General features: G+C 43.0%; 1 protein-coding gene and 4 non-coding genes across 5 annotated transcripts; 4 read left to right on the top strand and 1 right to left on the bottom strand.

Annotated features, from left to right (window-relative positions):
• The first annotated feature begins 591 nt into the window (after positions 1-591).
• Trnap-cgg (transfer RNA proline (anticodon CGG)) lies at positions 592-663 on the top strand. The gene has a single exon. It is a non-coding gene; the product is annotated as a tRNA-Pro (tRNA).
• A 499-nt stretch (positions 664-1162) lies between these two features.
• On the top strand, positions 1163-1234 carry Trnad-guc (transfer RNA aspartic acid (anticodon GUC)). Its single transcript has one exon. It is a non-coding gene; the product is annotated as a tRNA-Asp (tRNA).
• A 687-nt stretch (positions 1235-1921) lies between these two features.
• On the bottom strand, positions 1922-1993 carry Trnag-ucc (transfer RNA glycine (anticodon UCC)). Its single transcript has one exon. It is a non-coding gene; the product is annotated as a tRNA-Gly (tRNA).
• A 626-nt stretch (positions 1994-2619) lies between these two features.
• Positions 2620-2691, top strand: Trnaw-cca (transfer RNA tryptophan (anticodon CCA)). The gene has a single exon. It is a non-coding gene; the product is annotated as a tRNA-Trp (tRNA).
• An 8245-nt stretch (positions 2692-10936) lies between these two features.
• Aurkb (aurora kinase B) lies at positions 10937-15858 on the top strand. The gene is made up of 9 exons (XM_076870252.1): positions 10937-10969; positions 11259-11351; positions 13362-13464; positions 13570-13621; positions 13810-14001; positions 14202-14340; positions 14442-14590; positions 15350-15524; positions 15685-15858. Exons 2-9 carry the CDS (start codon positions 11304-11306, stop codon positions 15856-15858), a joined length of 1032 nt encoding a protein of 343 aa, XP_076726367.1. The 5' UTR covers positions 10937-10969; positions 11259-11303.
• Positions 15859-20205: the final 4347 nt, after the last annotated feature.

Genomic DNA, 20205 nt, shown 5'->3' with positions numbered 1-20205 from the left:
ATCATTGTCTTTGTCACCTGGGCCCTGTCACCCGTGTAGGGACACTGTGGGCTATTGACGAGTCTAGGCCGGGGCATGTCCTACCGACCACCCCAGTAATTTACACCAAATGCAGGAAAGGCGAGAGGGGCTGGCTGGTGTTCACTTAGGTACTTTAGTACTCAATAACTTCCCCAAACCCATCCCGAAACCAGGCTTGTCCCCTAAGTTCTACAATGGAGAGGTGGCCCGAGGAATGCGGCTGCGGGAGAAGGCGGGAAGGATGGGGGATGGTCCTCAAATATCTCCTCTTTCAAAAAAACTGTTGGTGACCACCAGGAGCTGGAACCGATGTTCCAGGCAGAACTTGAAAGCAACTTCGGGTCGATGCCGAGCCCACTCCCTCCCACTTCCTCGACGCTATTTCCTGGGAGGAGTCGGAGCTCTTGGGCCAGCAGCCCAGAGATTGTTCAAACCCTTGTCCTAGAGTACTGCTTCGGGGAGAATGATTTCTAGCAGCACGCCTGCGTGTCTCAGCCATGGATGATGTCCTCGGGACCGCAGCAAGTGTGATACGACCTCTAAGGGCGGTCGCGGGCAGTGTAGTACGTCGGCTCGTTGGTCTAGGGGTATGATTCTCGCTTCGGGTGCGAGAGGTCCCGGGTTCAAATCCCGGACGAGCCCGGTGTTTGCTTTTTTGCTGACCCTTAGTGGCTCGGTAAACTGAACTGGAAAATGATCCGTGTCGACAGCTCTGTGCAGTGAGTTCTTTTGTTCTGAGTGGACACCCGGTGGCAGGAAGAAACTTAGTGCGTAGTCCTAACTGAGCTGTCAGGGACAGCAGAGGTAGTCCAGACTTAGACAAAACGCAAACATTCTGCTGGCTTCGTGTTTCTCATCTTGTTGCCTTAACCTCGTCCACTAGAGCCATCTTTCAATTTGAATGATGCCCATTAACCTCCAGTTGTGAATGACAGATTGAAGGAAATGGGAGCAATTCGGGGTGTGTTTGGACAGTCAGGATCTCTTTTTCGGTAACTCCTGCTTGTTTCCGCCTTTATAAGGACTCGTGTTCAGTTGCGGTCTAAACTGAAAAGGCAAACCTCCAAAACCCTTCCGTGAGCATGCTAAGCGCCTTCGAGATCCCAGATCAAGGATACGGAAAGGGTTTTGCGTAGCTCACTCCTCGTTAGTATAGTGGTGAGTATCCCCGCCTGTCACGCGGGAGACCGGGGTTCGATTCCCCGACGGGGAGAGGCTGTCTACTTTTATGTTTGCCCCGTGTTCTACTTTTCTATCCATGAAATCCCACTCATTTGGTAAAAATCCGTCTGTGCCCTGAGAATAAGTCCCAAAGAAAAAGAGGAAGATCGTTCTGACTCCGGAGCGAACGTTTTAAGTGCCAGCTTGCATTTTACTTAAGTAACTTGCAATTTAAACGTATAGCTACATTAGCCATTATTCTCCCTACTCAATATGTGCATTAGGTGAGTTCATTGATGAGAACTTAGCAAACACAGATGGGCAAACAACATAAAACAGCTCACGCAATACTCGGTCAGACAGGAACCCCTGAACTTGCTTCTTACTTATTCAAATGGGCATCTCCAGTCATAGCTTGTAGCTGAGCTGAGCCCGTTAGTTTCCCAGCCTCGGCGAGCCGCGCCGCAGGGTCCCAGATGCCGAGGCTAGGTTTGGTTCCCTTTGGCCTCCCTGCGTCTGTATCTGTGGGTTCATATCGCGATCCGCAGTCTCCAGTCTCTAGCAGCACGGTAAGTAGGGTCTTCTCTTTGGGAGGGAACGAGCAGGCAGGGCATTGCGGCCAGAGTCCCAGGCCGAGGAGAGTGTGCCTCAAGGCCAACCCTAAACACCACGGTGATACACTAGGGAGCAAGGGGATGAAATACTAATAAATAAATTTAAAAAAAAAAAAAAGAAAAGTTGCGTTGGCCGGGAATCGAACCCGGGTCAACTGCTTGGAAGGCAGCTATGCTCACCACTATACCACCAACGCAGACGTTAGCGTCTTGTTTTAGGGGTTCTTTAAGGTCTAATCGAGCCACCTAAAAGACGCATTCAGAGCTAGAAACGGTAGAGCTGACGCAGCATTAGTGTGCTGGGCGCGCACCTAAGGGACACTCGGTTCTGGTCACTGCTGTTGCGCGCCTTCATTCGCGTGACAATGTGGAATTATGCCCAATCTATAGAATTACAGATAAGGAAACTAAAGCCCAGAGAAGCTAATTAAAGCGGCTTTGTGAGTCAGCGGCAGAGCCAGGATTAAGTGTAAGATTTCTTCAGGAGGCGAGGACTGCCCTGACACTGTGATGACATGATTTCCAGAAAAAAAAAATTCCCAAACACACTGATATCGCTTCTCTGTTGAGTGAATTCAATGTGTCCCAAGGTTAAAGAATTGGACCTTAAGCCAAACTCATTTGAACACGTTTTGTCTTTTTTCATCAGAATGAGTTTGATTGCCTTGCGCGTGCGCGCTCACCTTGACCCTTCCCTCTCCCTCAGAGGCTGAAAGAACAGCACAGATGAAAATCACAGAGGTGGAGTTTAAGGATAGAGCTCCGCCTTTCGTTGCTGACGATAAATCTGTTCACGATACCGGTCCGGCGCCGGGTTCTGGGAGGCCTCGTGGCGCAACGGTAGCGCGTCTGACTCCAGATCAGAAGGTTGCGTGTTCAAATCACGTCGGGGTCAACCAGTACTTTTCCAAGTTAAGGAACATGATCTCTAATCATTATATTAAATGAAAAAATAAAAATATAGCCTTTTCTGTTACTATTTCCTGAAGTGCATGAATGTCTCCTAAAAACAAATTTGGGCACTATAGTTTCATTTTTACTGTCCTCATCAAATCGACCAACTAAAATAGTCATAATTTCATAGACATTTTAGGTATCCTAACAGAAATTGTTCACTAACAGTTTCCACTTCTTGTTCAGAAAATGTATTTGTGACAATAAATGCTCTTTGTTGGAAAGAGTGTAGAAATACCCAATCGTTTTTAAAGTAATGATAGTGATTAGTGATCACTATGCTAGTCCACTATTTTCATTTGTGGCAATTTAACTTTAATTTGCCAGTGATGTCCCTAATCCTGTACTCCATTATTGTCGCTCATCATCATAGTAGTGTAGACCTTATCATTTTAAGGAGTACCTAAAATTTGATGACAATTCTGTAAATTATTAAGCAATTCATCTAAATTTGGATATTTGGGTTATTTGATTATTTATTTGCAGTTTGTGTTTCTTCGTTTGTTTTAAAATGTAGCCAGGAACATCATTGTGCTTTGTTTTTATTGTCTCTACTGAATTAGTTCTGTGACACCAGTTCCTGGAAACTCCAGCTGAAGGTTCTCCTTCGCTACACTTCTAACTGTCCTGCCGGCTGACTTTCATGTACGACCGACCTTTCTTTTTCTTTCTTTCTTTTCTTTTTTTTTTTTTTTTTTTTTTTTTTTTCACTAACTTAAAAAGTTTTCCATCATCTCTGGTTAACTTGAGGGTAGAACACAAAAATGTTAAAACAAATATTACTTTTCTCCAGACTTGGCAGTCACTAGAAACCGGGAAACACGTGCATTTTTGCTGCTTTTGGTGTATTGAAAATAATACAGAGAAATCCAAGCCTGCCATCTCCGCTCCTCACCTTCCCGCGGAGGCTTTTTATTTCCTACTGGGAAATAACTTGACATATTTTTCCTCGGATAAATATTCCTTTCTTAATGTGACAGATTTGAGTTGCTGGTGATGTATCTGGGCCATCTCACCACTATCCACAAGGCTGTGGCCACCTAGGCTAGAATCTGTGCTGTGCTGTGCTCTTCTCTCTCTGGCCCCTGCCTTCTGTCACTGTGTCACCCCGGAGAACAGGGAAACTGTTGACACACACACACACACACACACACACACACACACACACACCCTTGTTGCAGAACTGAAGACCTGCTTGATGACTTAGCAGGGCCACGCGTTGCAGAGGAACTCTGGTGACCTAAGGTGAAGAGAGTATGAAGCTAGCCGCAGCACGGTTGTGCTCCGCCCTCTGATCGCCCAAACATAAGCATCGGCATTATTTTAATAAGAAGATGCAAAAATGGTAATTTTTAAACTCTACCTTTCTGTCCGTGTGTGTGTGTGTGTGTGTGTGTGTGTGAGAGAGAGAGAGAGAGAGAGAGAGAGAGAGAGAGAGAAATTCATAATTAAATAGAAAGGGGTAGTGCTCAACTGTAATCCCAGAAACTCAAGAGGCTGAAGCCGGAGGATCACGAGTTCAAAGCCAGCCTCAGCAAAGGTGAGGCATTAAGCAACTCAGTGAGACCCTGACTCTAAATAAAATACAAAAAAAGGGATGGGGATGTACCTCAATGGTTAAGTGCTCCTGCATTCAATCCCTGGCATCAATAAATGAATAAATAGGAAATACACAAGATTTGTTACTCCTTGTTGCTGTAACTGGTCACCCGGAGGTAATTAATATTTGTAACCACTGTTCTTTTTCCACTATCTTTTCCCTTTGTCTCCAGCAAACACTAAAGGTAGTTGTAGGGTTTTGTTTGTTTGTAGGCACAAGGTCTCCCAGTATTGCCCAGGCTGGCCTCAAACATAAGATGGTCCTGCCTTAGTTGCTGGGATTACAAACTTGGGCCAATGTGTCAGGCTGGTGGGACACAATTCCACCCCATAGCAAGTGTAGTGGAAAATGCAGGAGAAATATACATAGGCCTAATTCTTGACATTTTAAACTGGGGCACCACCTGTAGTTCTTTTATCTCATTTAAAAACAAACAAACAAAAACAAATCAGCCCTTGTGTTGTGGTGGCACACTCCTGCATCCCATCTGCTTGGGAGACCAAGGCAGGAGTATTGTAAGTTCAAAGCCAGCCTCAGAAATTTAGCTTAGAGGATCTAAGCAACTCTTGTCTACACAGACAGACCCTGTCTATTATTAAAAAAAAAAAAAAAATAGGACTGGGGATGTGGCTCAGTGGTCGAGTTCCTCTGAGTTCAATCCCTGGTACCACCACCCCCTTGCAAAATCAAAGACTTCTTTCAGGGATTATATCTATAGTTTATAGCGAAGTTTATCTGAAATATAGAGGAACAAAAAACATGAAGAGAGATGCAGGTTACTGACAATGAAGTGGGCTCTTGAAAAGACCACATTTTGCCATGGATGAGGAATCTTCTTTCCTCTTCAGGAGAGTAAGAAGAGAATGCAATCCAGGGAGTGGGGCAGAATACAGCAAAACCCTTAATATTTGACTAATAGAGTAGTAGTTACATAGGGGATTTTTGAGTTTTATTTTGCCAGGTGGGGCAGGGCATACCTGTAACCCCAGTGGCTTTGGGGGCTGAGACAGGGGAATCGCAAGTTCAAAGCCAGTCTCAGCAATTTAGTGAGGCCCTAAGCAACTCGAGTGAGACCCTGTCCCTACATAACATAGAAACAAGAGCTGGGGATGTGGCTCAGTGTTTATGCACCCCTGAGTTCAATACCTGGTACCCCAAAAAAAAGAGGTTTTAGTTTTGTTTTGAACTCAAGGGAGTTTAACCACTCAGTGACAACCCCAGCCCTTTTTATGCCTTAGCTTGAGCCAGGGTCTCACTAACTTGCTTAGGGCCTCACTAAATTGGTGAGACTGGCTTTGAACTCACAGTCCTCCTGCCTCAGACTCCCAAATTGCTGGAATTACAGCCATGCACCACCATGCCTGATTTAAAGAGTATTCTTGATATTTTAAGTCTCCTGGAATTTAATACCTATATGCCCTAGGCATGTAATACATTTTGTGTGTTCTTTTTCCTTTTTTTTTTTTAAGATAGTTCATAATTTAATACCAAAATATATTTAACATAAGATTTAACATTTTAATCATGTCTAAAACAATAATGTTGAATGAAAGAAGACACCGAATATATGTCTGATTCATTTGCATAAAGTACAAAGCAAACAAAACTGGCATATGGATTTAGAAGTCAGGGTATGATTACTTTTTTCTTTTCTTTCTTTTTTTCTTTTCTTTTTCTTTCTTTCTTTCTTTTCTTTTTTTTTTTTTTTTTTTTTCAGTACTTGATATTGATTCAGGGGTTTTCTACCACAGAGCTACATCCCCAGCCCTTTTTATTTTATTTTGAGACAGGGACTCCCTAATTTGCTGAGGCTAGCCAATTAGGATAGTCCTGCCTCAGCCTCCAGAATTGCTAGGATTCCAGGTGTGCACCACCACACCCAGATAGGATATGGTTGCTTTTGGAAAAAGTGGGTAGTGGGAAGGAAAAGAGAATGAGTGGGCCTTCTGGGGCTTCCATTTGTTTATCTGGGTGTTGATTACATAGGCTTGTTCAGTTTGTGAAAATAAATCCAGCTCTCCATTTCCTATATGAAGGATACAATAAAAGGTTAAAAAGTGTCGGGTGTAGTATAGAGGCTTGCTGTTCAGTCACCTGGGAAGGGACACCTTCTGGCTGACTGATTCATCCTGGGATGATGCATAAATGTCCTATGGTCTGGACCTGGACATGGTCTCAGTTCTCTGTCATGGTGGCTGGAACTTGTTTGGTTCAGGCCTGTGGTTTTCACCAAAGACAAACGCCTGGGCTATGATAGCCAAGAGCAAACTAAGATAGTGATGTCCTTTGACGTAAGGATGCTCAAGTGAGTCTGGATAGGATAAGGATACCCCACTAATTCCACAGCATTGCCTCAGCTATCCTGAAAAGGAAAACTTAGTGGAAAGACCTAGGGGCATCGACAGACTTCCTCAGCAAGAACCTTCCAAAACCTTCTAAGCCTATCTTTAATTTCTGGCAGGGGTTTGTTGGTTGATGATGAAAATTCATATCTTCACATTTTTTATTGGAATATTATCAGAAATAAAAGAAACTTGCCAGACACAGTGGTGCATGCCTGTAATATCAGAGGTTTGGGAGGCTGAGGAAGGAGGATTGTAAGTTCAAAGCCATTCTCAGCAATTTAGGGAAGCCAGCAATTTAGTGAGATACTGTCTCAAAATAAAAAGGGCTATGATGTGGGGATGTGGTTCAGTGGTTAAACACCCCTGGGTTCAATCCCTGGAACAAAAATGGGAGGGAGGGATGGAGGGAGGGAAGGAAGGAAGGAAGGAAGGAAGGAAGGAAGGAAGGAAGGAAGGGAGGGAGGGAGGGAGGGGAACTGAACTGCCAGGCATGTTGGCACACAACTATAGTGCCAGCTACTCAGGAGGCAAAGGCAGAAGGATCACATGAGCCTGGCCAACATAGAGCGATCCTGTTTCTTAATAAATAAATGAAAGAAACTGACATCCTGGCTTTCCAAACATTGTAGTAATCTAGACATCCTGCCCTGTCCTTTGGAACATAAAATAGTGCTGACCCTTCCTAGTCATGTGAAAGATCAGCCCCCTGACAGAAGAACAATCCCCCCTCATCACAACCTTTCATTGCTTCTTGGACAGTAGAATCCACCCCACATCTAACATGATCCAAGAGATGAAAAATCAAGAGGAAAAACAAAAGTTACATCAAGAGGAAATTGCTACTTTATATCATCAGAAACTGGTAAAGTTTTTTTTGTTGTTTGTTTTGTTTTGTTTTGTTTTTGTTTTTTTAAGAACAAAATGGTAACATATTTGCAGGAGAATGGATTTCAAGTGTTCCTGACTAAGGAGAACAGAACACAATTTTAAACAGAATTGTATTTATTGCTGTGGTGATAGATAGGTATATATTCCAAGTGTGGTCCACAGACTGGTGTTACTTTTTTCTTTTTTTCCTCATCCAGGACAAGTATAGAATTTAAAGTAAGCATTTAGAAACTCTTATAGCATCTGTCAGAGCACTTTTTTATATATCCTTTTTTTATATGGGCTTGTGATTTTTTTTGGGGGGGGGTGGTGGTGCAAGGATTGAACCCAGGGCCTTATACCAACTGAGCCATATTCCCAGAGTGGGCTTGTAATTTTTATGTTGTTTCAGATTTAATTTTCCAAGGCATATATATGTATTATATTTTATAAAAGTATTGACTTGTGAGAAATTGAAAATAATCAAGACTGGTCCTTCTCCACAAATCATTTGAGAAGCACTAAGGTAGATAACAGGTTTTATTCATTAATTTGGGCAGACAGGTGGGAAATTGATCTATGAAAGATGCAAATCTCAATCCTATGCTGGCCCACAAACATTCCTGAAAGGCCCCAAACTGTTCTAATATAATGTGCAGGTAGAAATTTAAAGATTCCAGGGGATAGAGATACTGTATTAGATCTATCAGGCATAATCCACCTCTGTAATCTGTCCCCTGACAGGTTTAAGAAATGTCTTCCTAAAGTAGGTCATGAGGAATACAGTATACTCCAAGTAATAGAACTTTTATAAAAAATGCTTCCTTAGCTGGTCCCTTTATGCCTAATGTGTTGGTAAAAGTGTTGCAATAAAAAATAGAGTCCCTGATCTTGGGAAATGAGGTTGAGCTGACCCTAAGTAAAAAGAGTGTACCTTCAGTAGCAAAATGTTTTTTCACAGATGGCAGTATGATAGCCTTGATCATCAACTCTTTGGAAATGCTTCATCATACACAGATCTCTGACTTTTCAAATTAATCTTGGGCTCCCTAGAACAAACCTGTAGGGAATTGAGGCATACACTTATTTCTACCAGCTTCCCCTTGCTTTTGTAACTGAAAGCTTGATCCTTGTCCTCAGTGCCAATTCAGGCCAATTTAATAATGAGGACAGAGAAAAGGGAAAAGAAGTTTTATTGCTTTGCTAGCAAAAGAGGAACACAGGGGATTCTTGTTCCTGAGGCTGTGATTCTGCCCATCAGGGAAACAGAGGGCTTTTAAAGAAGCTCTTCAAAGGCTGCTTTCCAAGTGTGCCCTGACAGGGGGTCCCAGGTGTACTCTGAAGGTGTGTTGAAATTCACTTCTTAGATCCTCTGGCAGATATCTTCTTCCTGTGGTGGATGAATTCAAGGACAATTAATTAGGGAAAGAAAAGAAAACACTTTCTCCCTAATCTTGTTAGGGATAGGGAGAAGAACATGTCTTTTTAAAAAGAAACCTCAGAACAAGGAGGGCTATATTCAAATGGTAAAGTGGACCACTGTTACACTTTCACCCTAGCAGCTGGGAGAGATGTTGACTTTACCAGCCTCCTTCGCAGCAGTCTTGTGACACAATTCTCACCATCAAGGAAAATACTGAGTGCTTCTCAAAATCTGTTTTTCATAATAAAAGGAACAACCAAGCATGGTGGCACAGGCCAAGCAATTCGAGAAGCTAGGCAGGAGTTGGCAAGTTCAAGGCCAACCTCAGCAATTCAGCTACACCCTAAGCAATTTCGTGAAACATTGTCCCAAAATAAGAAATAGAAGGGCAGGGGTTGTGGCTCAGTGGTAGAGTGCTTGCCTAGCATGTGCAAGGCACGGGGTTCAAGTCTCAGCACTACATATATATAAAGGTCCATCAATAATAAAGAAAAAAATATTATTAAGAAATAGAGCTGGAGGTGTAGATCTGTGATAAAGTGCCCTGGGTTCAATTTCCAGTACCTAAATAAATAAATAAAAATAAGGAAAAGACCCTATCTTGCAAATAAGGGAAGTGTTAAGAGAATTCTTGAGTACAAAAAATGCCAATCCAGGTCTCTAACCTTGTTCAGATTACAGACACACAGTACAAATACAACTACACTACACAGAATGGGGAGGCATGTGGTTCCTCCCCTGGAAGGAAAAAAAGGGAAGGCTGCTAGATAGGGCATACAAATATACACTAGGTATTATTTCATAGAAGGTCCTGTAGCCGGGATTGAACCCAAGGGCACTATACCACTGAACCTCATCCTCAGCCCTTTTTATTTTGAGACTGGGTGTCAATAAATTGCTTAGGGCCTCACTAAATGCTGAGACCCGCCTTGAGATTGCAATCCTCCTACCTCACCCTCCAGAGTCACTGGGATTACAGTTATGCACCACCTAGCCAGAGCTAATATGTTTTAATTTAATCCATGAATAAAATTTGAGGGTAAGAAAAGGGTGGGGAGCTGAGGGGGAAAAAAAAAAAAAGCGAGGCAAGAAGCAATGAAAATGAGAATAGACCCAAGCAACATGCCAGGTATCTGAAGACGAACAGAGAAAGATCCACTGGTGGAAAATTCCTCCTAGGAACATAAAGGACTTATTAGATCAAAATAGTAAATCCATAAGAATAAACAAACACACAAAGGGACAGTATAACAGAGAGCCCAAAAATAGTCAAATTGATACTCAAATATCCATAGGTTCTGCATCCCAAACTCAACCAATTGTGGATCTAAAAGAAAAAAAAAATCTATACTGAATATGTACAGACTTTTTGCATCATTATTCCCTACCCAATATAGTATTACAATTATTGACACAGCATTTATATCGTATTAGGTATCTTAAGTAATCTAGAGATGATTTAACCTAGACTTCAGAATGTGTAGGTTCTATGCAAATATGACGCCATTTTATACAAGGATGTCTAGGCAGCGTGTGTGTGTGTGTGTGTGTGTGTGTGTGTGTGTGAAGGGTGTCCACAAATAACTAGAGACGACTGAATACACGATGATTTTTATTGTTAAGGGTAGCATTTCAAACTGTTGGGAACAGAGTAGTTTGCTTTAACCAATGGCGTTGGCATAATTGGCTCTCTCCATCTGATAGAAAACAAAGACTCTAGTTCCTACAGAAAGGTAAGTCCCGATCGTATTTAAAATTTTTAAAATGAAAGAAAACGTCTGGGGAGACGTCTCGGGAAACTTTGCTAAGCTCTAACCCAGCGCGCGGTAGCTCGCTCATTGGCTGCCCACGCCTACGTCACAGGACGGATGTAGCCAATGGGGCCGGGGCGGGAGATTTGAAAGTGCCTCGGCAAAGCTGCGACCAGGCAGATTCAGTAGTTTTTTGCGGACGACGGGGACAGTAGCTGTGCCACGGGCTCCGGGTGAGCTGCTTTCCTTTCGCGGGCCCTGAGCTGGGAGAGGGCAAGTGAAGAGGCAGATCAGGCGGTCCGTTGGTGGGCCCGCGTGCCCTCGGCCAGGCTGCTGAGCCAGTTCAAGGATAGAGAGAGGGTCGGGAAAGTGGGTGGGACAGAGAGCAGGGCGGGGGCGCTGAGAGCGGAGCCCAGATGCCTAAAGGCAGACCTCCCTTCCTCCAGCCCTGGCTAGCATTTCCGGTTAGGTCGGTCCGACCTCTCTCTTTTCCTCTCTCACTCTTTTCTCTGCTTTTCACAGCTCTGTTTTCCCTTCTCCACCCAGCTCTCCTCCTACTTTCTAAGGATGGCCCAGAAGGAGAATGCCTACCCCTGGCCTTACGGCCGGCAGACGGTAAGGCCCTTTCCACCTTTCCGGCCACTTCCCCACCCCCCCATTCACACTCCGGGCTAGGAGAGTTCCTACTTGGAGAGTTCAAGTCCTGCAGAGGGCGATCCTCTAAGCCCTTTTCTTCCCTGTTGCGCTCCTACCTGTGAGCCCCAAGAGTTTGCTGCATGCAGGAACTGATCTGGTCATTTGCAGCCAAATGTTGTGACTCTCTCACCCCTTGAGGATTTTTGTAGAGCTGAGTCTACTTGTCACAGGAAAATTATATCTGGTCCTGAACAGGCAAGGTTTGGTCTGCGGGCCATGATTCCCCGTCCTCATCCTGAAAAAATAAACTGGGCAGAGAATTGATTCTGGAAGAACATAGATAAAGTTATTGTTTAAAATGTCCAATCTAAAATTAATTCTTTGGAATTTATTTTCAATGGTTGGGATTGAACCCATGGCCTCAGTATGCTAGGAAAGCACTCTATCACTGAACTACTTCCCCAGCCCTTGCTTGAATTTGCTTTAATGACAGGTATGAAGTAAGGATCCAAATGGATTTATTTTCCAGTTATCCAAACATCTTTCATTGAAGAGTCTACCCTCTGATTTTATTTTATTTTTGTTTGTTTTGTTTTTTTGATACCAAGAATGAAACATTAGAGGCCTTTATACCACTGAGCTACTTCCCCAGCCCTTTTTATTTTTTGTTATATATGACAGCAGAATGCATTTCAATTTATAGTACACAATTTTTCATGTCTTTGGTTGTACACAAAGTAGAGTCACATCATTTGTGTCTTCATACTTGTACTTAGGGTAATTCCCCCTGACTTTTTAATTTTGAGATAAACAGAGTCTCACTAACTTGCTGAGGTTGGCCTTGAACTTGTGATCCTACAGGTATAGCCTTCTGAGTCATTGGGATCAGAGGTGTGCATACAACCAAATCCTGCTTACCCTTTGATTTGAAATGTCATATAATATTTCCACGTAGATGTGAAAATAGTCTATTTCTGGACTATATTGTGTATAGTATAGATTGACAAATAACCTACTATCAGCTTGGTTATTTGTCAATCTATACTAATATCACTGGGAACAGACTTTTAGGGGCACTGGGGGCTTTCTTCTCTTGGCTGAAGAAGGAAAGAGTCCTGCCCAGGCTTTGCTCCCTGGTGTTGGAACTTGGCATCCTAGAGAGTCCATGTGTTCCCTTGCCACCTGCTTATGCCCTCATGGAATACAAAGTCAGGCTCACAAGAGTGGAGTCTGAAAGAGAAACCATTGTCACTTTTGCCTCGGTCATTCCCAAAAGAAAGTGTGTCTCTGACAAGTTAAAAGTGAAGAAGTGGTCCAAGGCCATCCGTATAGACCATGGAGTCTCTAAAGCCTATTGTAGAGAATTACATACTGATGTTTGCTGCAACATTCAAGTCTTCAAGGACCTTATTCAAGCCTTAATGGTCTGAGCTTTTTAAAAACTTTGAGAAAGCCTCTGTGTTAAATTCATTGAATTGTGGATGTTCATTGACCCAGCCCTCTGCTGTCCCATGGGATTGGAGGCTGGGTGAATGAGTGTGTTGACACAGACAGGACTATACAGGTTGGACAGTTTTGTGCTTCAGAAAGTAATGTGGACCAAAACCAAAAAGGTGAAATGTTTGATGTTAATCTTAGATTGTTTATTAGTAACCCATTTTACTTATTTATTTTTATTTATTTAGTTAGTTAGTTTTCAATCAATATTTATATGTGGTGCTGAGAATCAAACCCAGTGCCTTACACATGCTAGGTAAGTGCTCTACCACTGTGCTATGAGTCTAGTGCCTTAGTAACCCATTTTAATGTGCAGCAATAAATAGAATCTTGAAACTACGGAGCCAGATTGTAGTTATCAGTGTTTTTCTTTGAACTAGGGGTGGAAGGGTGGGTGGCTCTTTAGCAAGTAGATGAAATGCTGCTTGCAGCACATTCCAGCCTGGTCTCCAGGACAAAGGCACCCTCAGAGCTACCCCTGCTCCTTCTCAGTCTCAATCGGGCCTGAACACCCTACCCCAGAGGGTCCTCCGGAAGGAGCCTGCCACCCCATCTGCACTTGTCCTCATGAGTCGCCCCAACGGCCTGCCCACAGGTAACTGGGAAAAGGGGAAGAAGATTGACCACAGGGGCTAGATCTGGGAGGGTTTAGGGATGAGAATATGAAAAGAGAGCCTCAACTTACCTGCTCTCTCCTTAGCTGCCCGTGGCCAGAAGGTGGGAGAAAATAGCATTGGCCTACGCAACTCCAGGTAAGTTCTCAAGCCTGGGGGTGGAGGGTGGGATGAGATGGTGAAGAGGCAGGAAATGGGGGAAGTAAAACCTAAAGGCTGGAGGAGTAGTGATGAAGAGAAATGGGGTTGAGGGAGGGAGGGAAAGCATGCACCTTAGAGGGTAGACAAGTGAGCACTGAGCTGCCTGCCCCCTTACTTTCTAATAGACAGCCCCTCACAATCAACGACTTTGAGATTGGGCGTCCTCTGGGCAAAGGCAAATTTGGAAATGTGTACTTGGCTCGAGAGAAGAAAAGTCATTTCATTGTGGCACTCAAGGTCCTCTTCAAGTCCCAGATCGAGAAGGAAGGTGTGGAACACCAGCTGCGCAGGGAGATCGAGATCCAGGCCCATCTGCAGTATGTTCCCACCTCGGAACCTAACCCCATTTGTGCCCTTACCCCAGATTGCTGTCTCTTAGCTATGACCAGTGAGCCCCCTTTAGTTCTCAGTGTGGGCCAGCTATCCCAGCTCCCCCTATCTACTCCTATCCCTGGTCCATGTGTGACCCTAGTTCAACCCATTGGGTCCTGTCTTCTTACCGGTTCTCTTCTTGCAGGCATCCCAACATCTTGCGGCTCTACAACTATTTTTATGATCGGAGGAGGATCTACTTGATTCTGGAGTATGCCCCCCGGGGAGAGCTCTACAAGGAGCTACAGAAGTGCCGCACTTTTGATGAGCAACGAACAGCCACGGTCGGGGCGGGTGGGCACCTGGGACTCCAGCCAGGGGTTTGGGGGCTGGGGATATGTGGCTTATAGCTGGAGGCCTAACTGCCTGTTGTTGACCCTCTCAGATCATGGAGGAGTTGGCGGATGCTCTGATATACTGCCATGGGAAAAAGGTGATTCACAGAGATATAAAGCCAGAAAATCTGCTTTTAGGGCTCCAAGGTGAGCTGAAGATTGCGGACTTTGGCTGGTCGGTGCACGCTCCCTCTCTGAGGTATGATGGCTGGGGCGAGGGTTGGGGGAGCCCTGACATAAGGCTGCAGCATTCTACATAAAACCCCTTCAAATCTTATTACCCAGGTGTTGGGATTTGTCCTCACATAACAGACTCAAACAGTTTGGTTGTCCCCATGACAAAGGTTTTCTACTTGATATATTGGGACCCTTTTGCCATATCACTGAGAAAACTCTCAAACATTTTTAGGGCCTTACAAATACTATGAGCTACATTTCCAGTTCTTTTTATTTTTTATTTTGAGGTAGAATCTCACTCAATTGCTCAGGACCTTGCTAAATTGTCAAGTCTGGCCTTGAATTTCCCATCCTCCTTCCTTAGCCTCCTGAATCAGTGGGATTGCAGTCCTGCGCCACCATGCCTGACTATCCATTGTCATTGTTCCTGGTTTCATGGTATTGCATAGTAGAGATGTAACCTCAGTTATTTAAGCAGAACATTCTTGGTGGACATTAGAGATGTCTCCAATTTTTCTTTAATTTCAAGATGAGTATTGCTTTTATGTCAGATTATTTTATTAGGATACATCCCTCAGTGTGGCAATGAGGGGCAGTGGGTAGGCCAACCTCTGGTGCTTTGGTTTATTTCATCACCCAGCTCTACCCAGTGTTGCTATCTGGTTTGGCTGGAACACTCTCCTGGTGCATCTGGGTGACAGTTGGTACCCGGCCATCAGGCAGCAGGGAGAGGAAAGTCTGTCTGACCTGAGACTCATACCCACTTTCTTCATCCCCCCAGGAGGAAGACAATGTGTGGTACCCTGGACTACCTGCCCCCAGAGATGATTGAGGGGCGCACACACAATGAGAAGGTAGATCTGTGGTGCATCGGGATTCTCTGCTATGAGCTGCTGGTGGGGAACCCACCCTTCGAGAGTTCCTCACACAATGAGACCTATCGGAGGATCGTCAAGGTAAGAGGGCTGCCTGGGGCTCTGTCAGCTTCAGAGACTGGAACTGACAGTAGACAGAATGGATGTGCTGGGCCCTGCGCAAGTCTCTGAATAGAGTGGGTAATCAAGGAAAGTAACCATGGTGACAAATGCCATCTTTCTCCTTTCTCCACACTTGCAGGTGGACCTGAAGTTCCCTCCTTCTGTGCCCGCAGGGGCCCAGGACCTCATCTGCAAGCTGCTCAAACATAACCCCTCTGAAAGGCTGCCCCTGGCCCAGGTCTCAGCTCACCCTTGGGTCCGTGCCCATTCGCGGAGGGTGCTGCCTCCCTCTGCCCCTCGTTCTGTCCCCTGATCATCCCTGTCATTTACTTGATTGTATCTGTTTGTATGTCTGTGTATGTTCAGGGGGAGGAAGGAGTCCTAGCCTGTACCCTTATCTGTCTTCTACCTCCTTTTTATTTAATAAAGGCTGGAGCTTTTTTGTACTGATGAATGTAGAGGTTCTGGGTGGAGGCTTTGCTGTGGAGGAAGCTGTCCCTTAGGGCAAGGAGGGAGCACCTATCCTGGGTGGTAGGGAGTGACACTGCATCATTATCTCTGGTAACTTCCCACCCTCCCAGCTCCCAGCCACCCCCACATACCCACTTCTTGGCCCTACTTTGATTCGAAGAACATGGGGGTAATTAGGAGACCTTAGCTCCCCACTTCTACACTTGATCTCTACCTGCCTTTTCCTGACTTGTAGTGTTTTCCTCTCCTGGCTCATTCATTGCCAACTTAGGAGTGAACTGAGTATGTCTGTAACCTATTATTTGTCATTTTTTGTTTGTTTTACTGTTCTGGCTATGGTCCCATATAAGAATGAATAGAAGCAATATACATTTTTTGTTTGTTGACAGTGCTGAGGATGAAAACCAGGGACTTGAGCCTGGTAGGCAAGTCCTCTACCACTGAGCTAGTCCTTGCATTAGGATTTTGTTTGTTTTGTTTTGTTTTGTTTTGTTTTTTGAGACAAGGTCTGGCTCTGCTGTCCAAGCTGGCCTTAAACTCCTGGGCTCAGGAAATCCTTCTGCTCCAGCCTCCTAAGTAGCTGGGACTTATAGGGCTTAACTCTGCCCAGTTATTTTTTTAGGTTTTTAATAGACAATCCTTCATCAGGAAGGAAGGTCTAGTCTACTCTAGTTCACTAGGGATCTTTTCTTTAAAGCAGATTTTCTGTATCATGAGTCAGAGTTGACTTTTTCCCTCTTTTTATTGATGCATTATAATTATACATAACAGAGGGATTTGTTATAATATATAAATACATACACACAATAAAACAGTATAATTGTAATCAATTTTATTCCCCAATATCTCCTCTTTCCCACCTCTCCCTCCCCCTGATCCCCTTATTCTATTCTCCTGATCTCCCTTCCATTTTTTTTTTTAAATTTGTTCTAATTAATTCTATATGACAGTAGAATGCATTTTGACACATTGTACACAAATGGAGCACGGCTTCTCATTCCTCGGGCTATACAGGTTGCAGAGTCACACCAGTAGTGTAATACATGTATATAGGGTATAATGTCTGCTGCCGCCTTTCCATCCCCACAGCCCTACCCCTCCCCACACTTACCTCTGCACAATCCAAAATTCATTCTTTCTTCCTTACCCTGCCCCCAGAGTTGAGTTTCATCAAATGCTTTCTCTGCATATATTGATTATTTGCTTTTTTTAATTCATGTGATGAATGCCTCAATAAATTTTCTTATTTTTATTTTATCCTAATTATGCATACTATCTTGGATGATTCCTAAGGCTGCTATTAAAAATGACTTAAACTTGATGGTTTAAAGCAATAGAAATTTATTCTCTCACAGTTCTGGAAGCCCTTGGCCTGAAATCAAGATGTCAGGAGTATCCTGCTCTCTTTGAGGGCTCTAGAGAGAATCCTTCTTTGCCACTTTCAGCATCAGATGATTCCAGCATTTCTTTATAACTCTGGTCTCTGTCTCCATCTTCACATGGCCTTCCCTCTCCTCTTCTCTCTCTCTCCTCTGTGCCTTTTTTAAAAATTATATTTAGTTGTAGATGGACACAATGCTTTTATTTATTCTTTATGTAATGCTGAGGATTGAACCCAGTGCCTCACATGTGCTAGGCAAGAGCTCTGCCACTGAGCCACAACGCCCACCCCTCTTCTGTGCCTTTTAAGAACACAAGTCATATGACTTAGGGCTTTCCCAGATAATCCAAGATGATTTCACCTTAAGACCTTTAATTACATCTCCTGAGACCCGTTTTCCCCTCAAAATGTCACATTTATAAATTCTTGGGATTAGGATGTAGATATGTGTTTATGGGAACACTATGTAATCCATTATACATGCTAATAGATTAGAACAAATGAATGATATGCCAAATATTCTCTTTTATTTTTAAGAAATTTTCCTGGGCAGGGGTTGTGGCTCAGTGGTAGAGTGCTCGCCTAGCACGTGTAAGGCCCTGGGTTCAATCTTCAGCACCACATATAAATTAAAAAAAAAAAAGATCCATTTACAACTAAAAATATTAATAAATAAATAAACAAAATAAAGGTATTGTCTCAACTACAATTAAAAAAAATATGAAAAGAAATCTTCCTATTTCCATCTCAGAGACTAGTAATTCCAAGTCTTTTCACTATTTTATTTTGTTTTGCTTTTGGCATTTACTATAAGAAGATGCTTTTCAATTTACTGGGGTTAGTTACATCCTGATAGACTCATCAGAAGTCAAAAAAAATTGTAAGCTGAAAAATGCCTTTAATTGCTAACCTATAAGAAACTTCAATAGTGTGCCCAGCCACTTTAAACTGAGAAAACTTACTTTAGCCTACAGTTCAGCAAAATCCTCTGACACAGATCTATTTTATAACAAAGTGTTAAATAATCCATAATTTGCTGAATAGTGAATGTGAAAAATAGTTATTTTGGAACACTTTGGCACCATCAAAAAATTGAAAGTCAGGACATTGTGAGACATCTGTATTTCTAAATCACATGCTTCTGTTGTTTCTTAAGTTTTCACTTTTAGACATTACCTATTATTTTCTCATTATAAAATTTTGGGGGTTGGAGGAAGAGCTCAGTGATAAGCTAAGCACAGGCCTTGGGCTGGATCCCCAGCGTTAGGGAATAAAAAAAGATTTTATTCTTTCATCCCTACTACCATACATGTGTACATTTTCTGTCACAACAGCCTTCTGATGTAGTTAACATTATAATTTTGGTTAGATTTATTCATTTGACAATAGTTACTGAGTACATTCTATGTTCTAGGCACTATTCTAGAAGCTGAGAGTGAAGCAATGGATAAAAGAAGAAATTGGGGACAGAGCTCAGTGGTAGAGTGCTGGTCTAGCATGCTCCAGACCCTGGGTTCAATCCTCAGCAATGCAAAAACCAATAATAATCCTTTGATCACAAAGCGTACATATTTAAAGGGCAAATGCCCAGTGTTTATATCATCACCAAGAAGTTAACAGGCTGACACAAGCAGCATTATATTGTTGGCCATCCCTGAAAGTCAGTTATCTGGTTATCATTTGGTCAGTAAATATATTACTAATGTATCTACAAAATCTCCTCCAGTCTAAGCACCTAAAGCTATACATATTCATCAAAATATTCCCTAGTAGTGGGCACCTGTAATCCCAGTAGCTTGGGAGCCTGAGGCAGGAGGGTCGCCAGTTCAAAGCCAGCCTCAGCAATTTAACAAGGCCCTCAGCAACTCAGTGAGAACCTCCCTGTCTCTAAATTAAATACAAAATAGGGCTGGGGGTCTGGCTCAGTGGTCAAGTGCTCCTGGGTTCAACTCCTGGTACCCCAAAAAAGCAAAATATTTCACTGTACTACACAGGCCTAAAATATAGTGTATTTTGTTATTATTCAGTTCTCAATATTCTTTGTTGACTATTACCAGTTCCACTGATTCCGGAATGTTTGAAAGGTGTTTTAAATATTCCAGACACAGGAGACTAACCCAACCCCCACCCTGCTTTGTGCTCTATTCCCATTTTCCTTTACCCTCTCTACCAAGTCCCTTTAGCAGATGCTCTGTTCTTGCCACTCCTCATCTCCATGTACCCTGGGACATCCTTCTCCAAAGCTTGGATTTGAGCCCTGAATTGTCTCATTATTTTTTTTAAATTTACATAAATTAAACAAGTGGATTCTCTTATGGGTGCTGTGAATAAGATAAAATTCCACTTTTCCAAATATCCTAATATCAGAAACATAATATCAATCGGTTTGGTAACATCTTTCTAGCCCTCTTTCTTTGTATTTATATTCATATCTATATACTTCCAGAAGACAGCATATTTTTAAAGGTTTTATTCATTTTATCATATCACCCAAAAACCTTCATACATAGATGCCTGCAAATTAAGACAGCATATTTTTAGCACATGGGGACTTCTTTTATGTAAATTGCATTGCACTGTATGTAATTTTTGTTACTTGCTTTTTGCCAATTTTATCTTAGAAGGTTTTGACAGTTTGGGTACATGTACTTTTTTTTTTTTTTAACATTTACTTTTTAGTTTTCGGGGGACACAACATCTTTGTATGTGGTGCTGAGGATCAAACCTGGGCTGCACGCATGCCAGGCAAGCATGCTACCACTTGAACCACCTCCCCAGCCCTGTACTTTGTTTTTAAAAATTGCTACA

Source organism: Callospermophilus lateralis, chromosome 11 (genome assembly GCF_048772815.1).
Source record: "Callospermophilus lateralis isolate mCalLat2 chromosome 11, mCalLat2.hap1, whole genome shotgun sequence".
Taxonomy (NCBI): Eukaryota; Metazoa; Chordata; class Mammalia; order Rodentia; family Sciuridae; genus Callospermophilus; species Callospermophilus lateralis.
This window is presented reverse-complemented; position numbering and strand designations above follow the sequence as displayed.